Source organism: Oxyura jamaicensis, chromosome Z (genome assembly GCF_011077185.1).
Source record: "Oxyura jamaicensis isolate SHBP4307 breed ruddy duck chromosome Z, BPBGC_Ojam_1.0, whole genome shotgun sequence".
NCBI classification, from domain to species: domain Eukaryota; kingdom Metazoa; phylum Chordata; class Aves; order Anseriformes; family Anatidae; genus Oxyura; species Oxyura jamaicensis.
In genome coordinates, this window is record NC_048926.1 from 73,071,583 (window position 1) to 73,084,743 (window position 13,161).

General features: G+C 45.8%; 1 protein-coding gene across 2 annotated transcripts in view; it reads left to right on the plus strand.

The window, feature by feature from the left end:
- The first annotated feature begins 3,286 nt into the window (after positions 1–3,286).
- The window catches only part of GRIN3A (glutamate ionotropic receptor NMDA type subunit 3A), a 77,889-nt gene continuing 68,014 nt past the window's right edge, over positions 3,287–13,161 (plus strand). Inside the window, exons 1-2 of one of the 2 annotated variants that reach the window (XM_035309595.1) lie at positions 3,287–3,322; positions 3,383–4,315. In XM_035309595.1, the coding sequence (XP_035165486.1) occupies positions 3,584–4,315 (732 nt within the window). In that variant the 5' untranslated portion in view covers positions 3,287–3,322; positions 3,383–3,583. Of the gene's footprint in view, positions 3,323–3,367; positions 4,316–13,161 lie in introns of those variants that run through there. The other variant, XM_035309594.1, reaches the window with a different exon arrangement.

Here is a 13,161-nt window from a genome sequence, read left to right on the forward strand (position 1 = left end):
CACTGTCCCCAGCAGCCAATGCCACCAGCATTGCTCTGTTTGTGGTTACCCAACAGGACAGCTGATCCCCAGAAGGTCCATCTGCCTGCACCAAGCTGCCTGGACTTATTTCAGCTGACTGGCACAGGAGGAAGAGCAGAGCAGATGCTCTTGCTGCAGCAGCCCCCATGAGAAAGGGGAAAGTAGAAGGCAGCCAGTCCTTGGGCTGAAGATTTAAAATAAAAATTAAAATTAAAAAAAATCTGTTAAAATTTAAAAATTCATTCTGCCTTGGAAGGACTGCAGTGCTGCTAAAAAGCAGAGTGCAGTTGACTCACAGCAGTCTCGGATTTCTTTATTAATCCAAACAAAATGTGCCTCTTTTCCACATGCACATTTATGCAAATAAATTGATTACACAATCTTCCAAATGTTGCATGTATACACTTTGTTGAGGTTTACATCCTTTCTCAGACCACTTTCTACAAATATTCCAGATTCTCACAGAACAGCACTTAAGGGTTTAAGTGTCCTCTTAATTAAAGCCTGTGCTAAATACTTTGGTATATCAGTGATATTGTGGAGAACTTTATTAACAGGAATATATTTGAGTGAAAAATAAACAAAAAAAAAATGCAAAGAAAAGCAATTCGTAATTTGTTGCTATAGATAATTGATCTGTAAAGCACTGGAGTCTTTCAAGTCAAAATTCTTGTATCACCTGCAGAGTTTCCCCTTTCCACACAGTTCAGATTTCTGTCTGTGACCATTTGCTATGAAGTGCTCAAAAATGAGCTCCAAACCAGGAGTAGTACATCTACAGCATCTACAGCAGTATTCCCAAGACTGGGACTGCATCATCACCAAAAAGAGCAGAAATTGAAATCTGCTCATAGATAATCCACAAACAAACAAACAAAATTGAGATACTGATTTCCTTTTCTTAATTGAATTCTGTAATTTTCAGAGCTTTTTCAATAACCTGCTTGATTACATTCTCTGAAAACTTTTTATTATTATAATTTTTTCTGACTGGTGCAACCTGTGCCCTAAAGTCATACAAGGAGCCTCTCCTCTAATGAAGCTTCAGATAAATGTCAGTTTAGGCTGTCTGTTAAGACACACTTATTAAGGAACTTATTGTTCCTTATAAAAATTTGAATGCATTTTATCCAATGATTTTAACCAAGCTTGAGGCTGTGTACTTCTGAAACCTAAATACTTATGTAAAGCTTGTATTAGTGTTATAGACCTTGTTACTCTAAATATTAGGCTAGAAGTCACAGGATCTCCAAGATGCTGGTTCTACCTGTGGTTGACAAAAATACCCTCTCTCACATTGGAGCCAGTATTTCGTGACTAGTCCCAATGAAAATCCCAAAGAAAAGTCATTACTTAACTGCACAGCAGAGAAATTAGGTGCTTACCATTTTTTTACAAACCTGAGAAAAAGGTGGCAAACACAGAAAATTCCTCTGGAGCTGTACAGAGCTCACATGAACTCATGCTTTCCGCCTGAAATCTAGTTCTTGTGTCTTTGGGAAAAGAAACCCATTTTTGTCTGCACTGTGTGAAACCTTCTATATTCAAAGCCAGTTCTCCGAGCTAATAATTACTTATTGCTAAGGGAGGAGACTTTGAATACTTGTGTTAATACGATCCACTCCTCCAAAAATGATGAGGAAATGGTACAGGTGGAACCAGGGCTGATCAACGATAAAGATACCAAGAAAAATATGTGATTCTAAGGCTAGAAGAAAAAGGAAGAAAAGGGGAAAAAAAAAATATTAACTTCTCACTTCTGCACACAGCAGACAATGCATTCAGTCTTGGCATACACACCACCACTCTGCCATTTGCAGTTTGCTACTGACGGACCACCAACAAGAGCCATGTGTGAATCTGGAGGTGCAGTGTGAAAGAAGTTTTGGCTTTGCAGGTCAGTTGGACGATGGTAATGCACACCAGGTGTGAAACAGCGGTAACATGATGGACCTAAGGAGGTGAAACCATTTTATAGAGACAGAGAAATATCAGCAGGGTTGTACAAGACCTTGGTAAGACCTCACTCTGAATACTGTGTACACTGCCGGTGAGCTCCCCTCACGAAAGATGAAGTTAGCTCAGAAAACATGCCCTACAGAGCTGTCAGAAGGTAGTGACCATATCTTTAGAGCATGACTAAGTGTCTCCTGCTACACGGATTCTGTGTACGCCAAATTAAAAAAAAACCAAAAAAAAAAAAAAAAAAAGGGAAGAACGAAAGGGAGCATATGATGTTACTTCATAAATACCTGTGAGGATAAATCTCAGAGAAAAGGTTAACGTTCAAAAGAGAGGAGCTCTTTACATTCTTTACATTAGAGAGCAAGGCCAGCACTAGGGCAAGGTGAGCTTGTGCAGGTGTTAAACAAAGATTTCTGACCACTCCAGGAGCGAAGGTCTCCGTCTGTCCTTCCACACAGGAGCCCGCAGCACTGAACCAGCCAGGGAAGGATGCCAGGACTGGCAGAGGCACAAAGGCGGTTCGGGATCCGGGTGTCCCCGGGTCGGTGCGCCGTGCCGCCGAAGTTATCGCCCCTTTGGTGCACAAGGTGGCTGGGGGACAGGGTACCGATCCTGGAGACGGATCGCGGAGCGCAGAAGAAAGATCAGAGAGCTCTAGTGCCCCGGGCAGAACATTAAACTGGGTGTTAGCGCGGCTTCCGACCCTACCTGGGATTAGGGCAAATTACCAGCACTGAGGCGCGGCGGGGACTTTGCACAGCCCCGGACACCGTCGCGCCCGTCCCCTCTTTACCCCGTTTTCCCTCGGGAGAAGCGCTCTCAGTCACAGACGCGATTTTAGAAAGCGTTTGCGGCTCGTACACGCCGAGAAGCGGCTCCCTGCGAAGCGGCGTCTGCACGAAGAAGGCACCCAGCGCAGCACCCAGCTCAGCACCCACCGCAGAGGGGCCGAGGAGGCCCGCACAGCCGCGGGGCGCGCTCTCCGCGCCCCCTCGCCCCCCCTCCTCCAGACCCCCTTCCGGCCCTTCCGTGCATCCGTCGGCGCCGTCCCGGGACGCGCCGCCGGGGAAACGAGCGGTCGCATCCCCGTTAGCCCCCTCCTTCCTCCCCGGAGGGGCGGGCGGCACCCGGCGGGGGCGGCGGCGACTACAAGTCCCGGCTGCCCGGGGAGGAGCCGGCGCGAGTCCGCCGCTCGCGCGGCCCAGCGACCGCCGCCCGGCAGCCCCGACTTTCCCGGAGCCGGACAGGGGGCGGGGGTGGAGGGAGGGGGGGGAGGCTGAGGAGAAGGGGGAGCCGGGGGGTGCTGCACCTTGGGGAGGGGGCTGCAGCTTGGAGACGGGGTTGCGTCTTGGGAAGAGGGCGTGCTGCACTTTGAGGGGTGCTGCGGCTTGGGGAGGGGGCTGCACGTGGCGGGGGGGGGGGGGTGACTGCACCGTGTGGGGGTGCTCCCCGTTGCAGCCAGGGGTCCGCGAGGGGCGGTCCGGGGGCTGAGCCCCCTCCTCCTCTTTCTCCGTCCTCGGGGAGGGGGCGCGGTGATAGCGGGGCTCCATGGGCGGCGGCGGGGGCGGCTCTTTGCGGGATCCGCCCGCCGCGGCTGATGCCGCTGCCGGCCGGCCGCGGGGCGTCTGATGCGGGGCGGGACAGTGCTGGGGCCGGTGGAAGCGGCGGGGGTCGTGGCGGGGGTCTCCGGGCCATGCAGGGGCCAGGGGTACGGGGTGTCGTGGTCCGGGCGTGCATGCTGTTGCTGCCGCCCTGCGCCCTGGTGCTGGCGGCGGTGCCGGGCTCCGCGTCTCACCCGCAGCCCTGCCAGATCCTGCGGCGCATCGGGCACACCGTCAGAGTGGGGGCCACCCACCTGCAGCCCCGCTTGACCTCTGACGCTTGGCCCCGGGAGAGGGCGGCGGAAGGAGGCGGTGGCCCCGAAGGGGGGGTCCCGGCGGGGTCCCGGGGCGGGCGGCCGGGTGGCGGCGGGGAGATGCGGACGCGTCTCGCGCCTTCCCCGCGGGACGCGCTGCTGCTGGCCGTGGCGAACCTGAACGGCGTGTCCGGGCTGCTGCCCTACAACCTGTCCCTGGAGGTGGTGATGGCGATCGAAGCGGGGCTGGGCGACCTGCCCCTCTTCCCGTTCTCTTCCCCCAGCGCCTCGTGGAGCAACGATCCCGCGTCCTTCCTGCAGAGCCTCTGCCACACCGTGGTGGTGCAGGGGGTCTCCGCCATCCTCGCCTTCCCGCAGAGCCGCGGGGAGATGCTGGAGCTCGACTTCGTCTCGGCGGCGCTGCGCATCCCCGTGGTCAGCATCGTGCTCGGCGAGTTCCCCAGGCGGAGCCCGGTAAGGAGCTGGGGTTGGGGCACATGGGGGGAGACGGGCTCCCCTTGCACGGCGAGAGGGCAGCGCCGAGCCACCGCAGCGCCGGGGTGGTAGGCTGCGGGCGGCGTAGAGAGCGGCAGGGAGCGGGTCCCCCCTGTTGTCTGCGGGGAACCACGCTTTTGCACTCCGGGTGAGAGCCCCGGGGCGGCGGGGGACGAGCGAGGATCCCCCAGCTTGCACGGGAGAGGAACCCGGCGGTGACAGCTCAGCCCGCGTTGAGTTGCGGAGCTGAGAGGTGAAGGCAGGCTCCCGCGGTCCAGCACTGCCTGGTGGGAAGGGGCTCCTCTGGAGGTCCTCTGCTTGTCCGTTGGAGAAGCTTCCCGGACCAAAAGAAGGTTGTGAGCCAAAATAAATGGCAAAAAAAGAGGTTGAAATGAACGCACTGTAACTTGACTTTTCATTGAGCTGTCTAAAGCATTAGCTTTTTTTTTTGCCATTTATTTTGGCTCACAACCTTCTTTCCCTTGTAGTTCATGTATTTCTGCTAGATCTGGGCACTGAATTGCCCAGCTAAAATAGTAGAAACTAAACTCAGACCGTGTCTGTTTGATTGTGTAGCTAAAGTAGTAGCAAAGAAAGTCAGCGTGTTTGACTGTCCTAGGCACAAATAATAGTAGTATCTGAGGGGAGCTAAACTTTCTATCATGCAGAGACAGAATCTTAATGTTGTACACTCTGGAAAAAGATAACAGCTCAATATGTTGCCGGTGTGGGTTTCATGCCAGAAATCGTGTTCTGGCAAAAGTGTAGGATGAAAATGATCTCATCCGTGTCACCCATGCAAGGGAAGTTGCAAGTAAAATGGCAGAAGCTGTCATTTGAGTAGCCAGGAGAAACAATTGCTTTATATAAAAAGACATAGCTCAACTTTGCACTCAAAATGTTAATCAGAAGAAAAGATTACCAACTGAATTTGCTTTGCAAAATACAAAAAAAAAGCACATAGCCTGGATATGTAATCCAGGTTAAAAAAAAAAAAAAAAAGTAATTTGAGTTTCTCTGCAGATTTTTGCACAAACTCAGGGGTAATCAATGCCACCAACTGCCATGACAGCTGTATGTTTGGTGCATGTAGCACCCAAGTTATCTTGGTTAAATCTACCAATCTTTCAGTTACACTCTCAGTTGTACCTGAGTCAACAGCCAAAGAGCTTCCTAAGACCAGAGCCTGAACCCAGCATCTCCTTACTCTGTTAAAATCAGAAATACTTTCTGTTCTATGCCAGATGGGTCTGAGTTCATCTGAAGCTGTCTGAGGACACAAAAGACACATTCAATGCAGGGTTATAGACATTGTTCCTTTACACAAGCTCCAAGGTTCCTACTTTCACGTTATTGTAACTGGGGAGGCGAGTACTCATTGCCATGGAGGTCTTCATTGAATAAATCTGTCCAAATCAGGACTTTGTTCATAAGCAGATGTTTAAATGTCAGTCTTTAATGGCAATGAAACCAATGCCAGACATTAAACCTGTGCTTAAGCCCTGAATAGATTAATTTTTTTTTTTCAGATGAGCTAAAAAAAATCACTCTTCAAGGCTTTGGGGATTTAAAAAAATCTCAGCCTTATTCAAAGGCCAGCAGGTAATACAAGCCTATTAGTCTCCAAAATTGGCTTGGAGAGACTAAACATCTCTCTGAACACTTGCATACCCTCATGTAGTATACACCATTTTAGGCCAACTCTGGAGGCCTTACCTCACACACTTCCCACAGTTGTGGGATTTCCAACACCGTCCTGGTCCTGGGGACCTGGCAAGGTTGACCATAGCAGACCCTGATGCTTTACTGCCTGATGTACCCCAGGATTTTGTCACTCTGTCTCACACTAGTAGTGGTGTGAAACAGACATCCCCCGGGCCTCCCACCTTCCTGCTGCACAGGCCCAGGGCCACAGGCCGACCACCTCTAGCAGCACTGGAGGGGCAGTCAGCAGTGTCACTGTGGCAGATTTTGCTCATAAATAGTCTCAGTAGACATTATTTTCAGAGGGCAGAAGCCTGAGAGCGGGGGGCTAACTTTACTTCTGAGGTGGGATACGGTGGCCTGTGTGGAGCCTCCCTCCCTGCAGGTTGCTGGCAGCAAACCCCTCACACACTTGCCCTTGAAGAACTTTTCTTTCGGGAGCATCACAGGTGTGCTGACAAACATTACATCTGGTGGGCAGTGTCCTAGCAGCCAATCCTCACTCTTATTCCAAGGTTTTGTTAGGATGATTTTACAGTAGCAACAAACAAGATCTCATTTTCCATGTTGTGCCATGATGGGAGTGTACAAATGTGACACCTGTGCTGCTGCTGAGTGCTAACAGTCTTACTACTTCATTGAGAAGTTTATACTAAGCAAATACTCATTGTAATGGAAAAGCACTTTGGTCTTTGAGGAGATCTTCTGTAACATGGCAAAAAGCAGTACTTGAAAAGGAAGAGCAGTTTCTAGAAATGAAATTTGTTTTAATAGTACTGTACTGGCTGTTGCCTCCACTACAACTGACACTTCAAAAGTATAACATCAAGAGGATCCATGGTCAAAAATGTCAAAAGTAGGCATCCGAAGTAAGCTGGATGCCTAGTGCTTTCAAATACTGTGCTCAAGCATCCTTAAACTTACGTTTGTGATTCAATTCTACCCTTCTGAAGTTAAGGGGATAAAAAAGCTCACAGTGTTTCCACACAACAATTGACGATCATATGGCAGCAACCATCACATAGATACAGGGCTTATCCTGTCACAGGCAACAGCTTTTGCTGAAGGCTCAGAGTTGTTTGTGTCAAAACACACAGCTTCAAGGGATGCTACACAGAGTAAAATGTGACTTTTTTTTTTTAAATTTGTTTATGTGATTTAGTGACTAACATATACTGACAGTAAATCCAGACACAGTTGTGACCTGAAAAAAGCTGTTTACTTTTCTGAGTTTACTGTCACTCCCGTAAATTTTCACACTCTCAGTAAGCAAAAGTAACAATTTATCACCATCATTCAGCAAGCAAAAAACCACTGGATTTCTTTACTACTTACACGAATGCAGATTGCACTGAAGCTTTGACAGATCATTATTTTGGAGACAGTAGCTCATGAGCACTGATGTCATTGAGGCAAGGCTTGTCATCTTATGTGTGTTTGAAGGAAGAAGCATACTTCATTTTTTCATTCCAAGACTGCCAATGTCATTAATAATTTTCCCAGAAATGGAACAGGGAAAAGAGATAGGGAACATGAACCACAAGGAGATAAAGGGATATCACTTCTAGTACAGAGCCAAGAGTTGGGGAAGGATAGCCTATATATAACCTATAATTTCTATTTTACAGGAGATAGTATCAGAAACAGAAGGGAGATAATGTTTGCAGCAGCATTTTCCAAACTTCAGAACTAATGGAGTATTTTTAGTGTGCTTCAGATAAATCAGTAGCTCTGATGTCTTTTAACATTAAAAGGAGTCTTCTCAGAGCAACAAAACAGAGCAAAATAAATCTGATTCATCATAGTTCCATGCTTTATCTGGTTTCCTGAGTAACTGGAATTGCCAGCACTGCTGATCACTGCTATGACTTCAGGGAGGGACAAAAGAACACATAAATCAAATCAGAGTTTTACGTTAAATTGTGAATTTCCTGGTAAAGTAGGAAGCTCATGCTCAGAGGTTTAAAAGACATTCACCATTAACATCTGATTTTTTGTTTGTTTAGTTGTTGTTGTTGTTGTTGTTGTTGTTGTTTTTAAGAGATTAAGTTTTCTTTTGAAAAGAAAAAGGGAGTGGGGATGGGGAAAAGCTTATCTCCAACTAGTAGCTCAGAGGCAGTTTTCTTCCTCCTTCAAGACAGGATTGCGCTTTTATAGAAAACTCTGCTTTGGTAAAAAATAAATAGAACAAAATAGAATAAAATAGAATAAAATAAAGTAAAATAAAAAATCAAATCAAATCAAATTTCATTGTCCAGGGGATACTGCAAAACATCTGCCTAACTGCAGCCTCTGGTAGTTCAATCTATCATTGCTGATTTGACTTGGCCCATATATTGGAGTTTGTACTAGCTACCGTACAGAGGAGCAATATGTGTTTAGTCTTTCTCTGTGATCAGCCCTCCTTACCTCACTGCATAAATAGCATGGCACACAACTGTTGGGCACTTGAGGAGGGTTTGTGAGAGATGTTTTTGGGGGGAACAAAAGGAAAAAATGATGGAAACTGAAAGGCCATTCCTCTTCAGATAAAAGGCTCTCTGCAGTTCTCCTTTTGAAACTTGTATAATTTAGGCTACAGTTCTGCTATAAAACAAGAGTCTTTTTGTATTGCCACCTAATGTAAAACTACAGTTTGCCTGTAGTCAGTTCTCCTAGAGTCATAAATTCTTTAAACACAAATTTAGAGGTGTAACTCCAATTTTGCTAGCAACATCATTGTCCTGGTGTCATGTGAGAGGTCAGTCCTCTGCTGAAACGCAGCAATGCAATGCTTGCTCTCTGATCCCATTTCAGAATCAAGGTGAACTCTGGTACCTGCTAACTGCTGCCATCTCCTGCCTCTGATGTGCTCTTCTTCCCAGTATTTTACGTAGTCCTCACGTTGTTATTCTGAGAATGGTTTTGCATGTGGTCCTGGTCTGTGTTGAGCATCACAGGCTATAAGATGAGGCGAGTTTTTTGATGGTTCACTGGGTTGTCAGCAGAAGCCAATCTGTCTGTTACCTGAAGTTGACAGATGATGTGTATTTAAGGGAAAGGAGTTCTTGTTTATATTCTGGTCCATGATCAGAAATCACTGAAGTTTTCTGAAAGTGATGTTGGCATAACATTCAGAAGCTGTATTGGCACCTAATATATTTTGAGGGTTTTTTCCTTGTTAAGTGCCTTAGCTCAGGGTCTGTTTTCTCTACCTGTTGTACACCTGATACTCCAGGGTCATCCTTACCTGTCCGCAAAACTGTCATAATAAACACTGTTTGACATTGTTAGAGGACATCCATTTGTTTCAGTTCTTGACTAAAACTGAAAATTGCAGCCTACCTACCCATGGTGACTTTCTTAAGAGCAGTTTGTAAAGAAGCTTTGCATACACAGAAACATGGGACAATGGAAAGAAAATAAAGAACTACCTTCTTTATTCTGGTTACATTATAGGAGGAGGATTCAGATCACTGTGTTTGCAAAGGATCATCTTTTTGGAATGTAGGAAAGTGGTAAGAGTTCTCTCCTCTGGATCCTTAATTCTAGCATCCCATTGAGATAGGAGTCCTCTGCTGTACTCTCTGAGTACTCAGTACTCTGCTGGGGTGAACTTTTCCAAATCTGACCTTTAAGTACTATTTCCAACCCCTCTCGTTAGAATAAAGCTCCTGAGAAACCCCCTTGAATTTGCCATCCTACCATTCTAAAATAGGAGTATCTTGCAGCTTACAGTATTTTAGCATGGCATAAGATAAACACATACAAAACTTCAAGTTGCAAGATTATGTCGTTTTGTCAGCTGTTTTGTTGCTTATGGAGGAGCAATGTCATGAGCTGGAAAAGTGGTTAAGAACATATTAGATTATGACTTGAAGTTCTTTGTAATACTAGAAGCTTATTTGGTATTCCTTATCACCTAAGTCACAGTGAAATATTTCAGCAGCTTTCTTAAACTCACCTGTTTTAAACACGTATGGTAGTGTAAAGGTATTCTTATTTTCTAGTGGTTGTAGTTAGTAACACAAGTTGTGAGGCTTGGTTTGGTCAACCACCAATCTTGGCATTATTTACTATCAGTAATTTTCTGTACGCTTATCTTTTTTTTCCTGGCAATTATTATTTAAGGAAATGTTAGTCATGCCTCAGTTTGCATGTCTGCTTATTTCAGAGTTGGGGGCAACATACTGATCTGAGACACTAGAAACTGGATAGTGCAGGATTGTTTGAAATACATACTCCAGAGATTCTCTGTTCAAGTGGCTTCAGCTCAGCCATGAGCAAAATGTCTCAAATACAGCAAGGATTGACTACCCAGATTCAGAATGTGCACCACGTCTGTAATTATTTAGGGTATCTGACTGTGAATCTTTTGATAAAATTATGTCAATGATCACTTTGTTCTTGAAGTGCATCTGTTCTGTCAAGTTTTACCAAATCACGTAGTCAACTTCATAAGCTCTGTTGCAGTTTCAGTTATATCAATTCATTTGAAAAGGGGGATTAAGTGTTACAACTTGGGGGTTAAGTGTTACAATTTGGAAAGGAGGTGGAGGAAAGATGATCCTTTTAGTTGAATACTGTACCAGTAGACATTTATTGTATAAACTAAAAGAAAATACACTGAATTCATACAAAAACTCAGAAGCAAAGATACCTGCCTTGTAGTCTGATGTACATTTGTATGTTAGTCCCCTTCCTTGATGTACTCATCATATGACAGTAGATTTTGGAGAAAATACACAAGGGGCTAGTAACAAGATTTTCTCATTCCTCATCCTGTGCAGTTTTTCTAGTGGAAAAACAACAACAACAACAACAACAAAACTTAACATCGGATTAAATAACATCCTTGATGTTTTCTTTTGAGTTTTTGCTCTTCTGGGTATTCGCAAAATGATGTCTTCCTCATTGTATAGCCTAGAAGAGGTCTTTTATAATATACTGGACAAGCACATGTTGATAATGGGTGAAAAAACTATGACAGGGTTAAACCATTAATTATTATTTTACTGAAGGACAGCCATTGTCAGAAGAAACACCAAACTTAGTGGTATTCACCAAGTAAAAATTAAGTATTGGCTGAGATAGTAGATACTAGTAGATATTATATGAATATGAAAGTTACGGCAGCAAACAGACAAATGTAAGTTAGGTTGTTCGGTATAACCTCCCTAGAGAATTTTTCCAAAAAAGCGTGAGCACCTCATGTTTCCCCTAAAATATGTAGCAAACCTGAGTAACCTGTGGAAATCAGCAAAGAGCCAAGTATCCTGTCATGCTGTATGCTATTCAATTCGATGCTCACAATTAAATTCAAAGACCACTTAGAAACATTCTCATCTAGGTTATGTTTAATGGGTTATTATTTAAACAAATGAAATATTGAAAGCTCATCATATAAAATGCTTAGCTTGTATGTTCCATTCATTTTCTGCATGGCTTTCCTTGCAATTTTTGTATGTGAAAGAAATCCAGGCATATCAGAGCTAGAATTTATATACTTGTGATTAACAGAAAACTGGAGAGAGCATAGTTTTTTTCCACATTCCGTATCTGTCTTTCAAAGAAGAATCAAGTTTCTGTAGATGTGAGTGAAGAGCTTTTAAAGAAGGGATGGATTGTGTTTTCAGTTCAGTTGAACAAAAGGGCCCACTGAATCTCGCTGCCATTCAAGTAGTACTTGCAGAGTTTATTCTGAATAGCTAAAAGGAGACACAGAAAAGAGAGGGAAGAAAACAAGAAATCACAGTGAGAAAACTATAGACATAAGTGTAAGTGACACAGGGGGAGATAAGGAGAAAATAAACTGAATTGAGAAACAAAGGAGGAGATACCCTTCTCTGACTCTTAAATTCTGTGCCTCCAGAAACAGAAAAGCAGAAGAACTGAGTTTTACATGAAATCACTGTTCCAGGCACTGGGGTCACCAAGCAGAGAGCAAAGCATCTCTCCCATGTCAGCGTTGGATTGGCAGGGCTGCCTTGCTCCCTGGCTAGGGACTGTTGCCTCCATTGTATAATTCTTCCCAAACAAGTTGCACAGACCTCCCAGGGGACTGCTAAGCCAACAGCTTTGCCATGGTGGGGGTCAGGCGTCTTCTGGTCCAGCATATCACATCACCATGAGACAGAGCAAGTTCATGCCAACACATGCAGCATCAGATCAGTAGGTGCAGGACTTAATACATGGGAGCAAGTCCAGACACAGCGGCTGTGGGATGGCATCATTGGACATCAGTGGCTGTTCTTTACATCTGAACTGGCCCTGATGGGCTGCCCACTTCCCCAGGTATCCCATTGATCAGCCAGGCTGGTTCTCACCACCATGGGGAGAGGATGTGCAGATGGTGGAAGTAACAAAAGAACTGGGAGAGGGATTTAAGCTCGAGTAGGCAGGAATGATAGATGATTCATTTATTAAGGGAGTCACACTCTAGCAAAACCATTTGTGCAAGGGACTTCACAGCAGTGTGACTAACAAGTCCACAATCTGGCCCCGAGTGCTTTGCAGCTGTCACATCAAGCTCCTAACATTACTTTTGGCAATTATTGACAAGTATGCCAAGAGCTGCCAAGACTAAGAAGGGACTTGGCAGCGGGGCGCAGCAAAGTACAGCGTTAGCCTGCCACTGGTGGAGGGCACTGAAACCAGATGTTTGCAAGCAGCTGGCCTTGGGATGTGGTTTTGACTTGCACATAGGTTATATGTACCCTACAGGTGTAAGCAGAGGGCCTGTGAGCACTGCTGTCTCCATGACCGGCCACACCATCCATCCCTACAGGGAGTGTATGCAGGGCCAGCGAGCGGGGTGATGGTGCTGAGCCCCTCGGCTGCACACAGCTGCTTCGCATCCCCCTTGCAACGAGCTGCAGAGCTGGGAGAGTCCTCTGGAGCTGATGGGAAGGTTTCCACTTGGCACCCAGCGGGAAGGATCTGCTCATCAGTGTGCTGGCTTATTAACTTCTATCGGAAGTGCTTCAGTCACCTGAATCTGCCTGGCTGCAGATGTGGAGGTGGACAGAAGGGAAGAAAGAGTGATCATGAGCACAGGTGTTTCCTCTGCTGCCACTAAAAAACAGCAAATGGGGAAATTACTATGATCGTTTGATTGTTGCTGTTACAGAGGAGAAATCAAA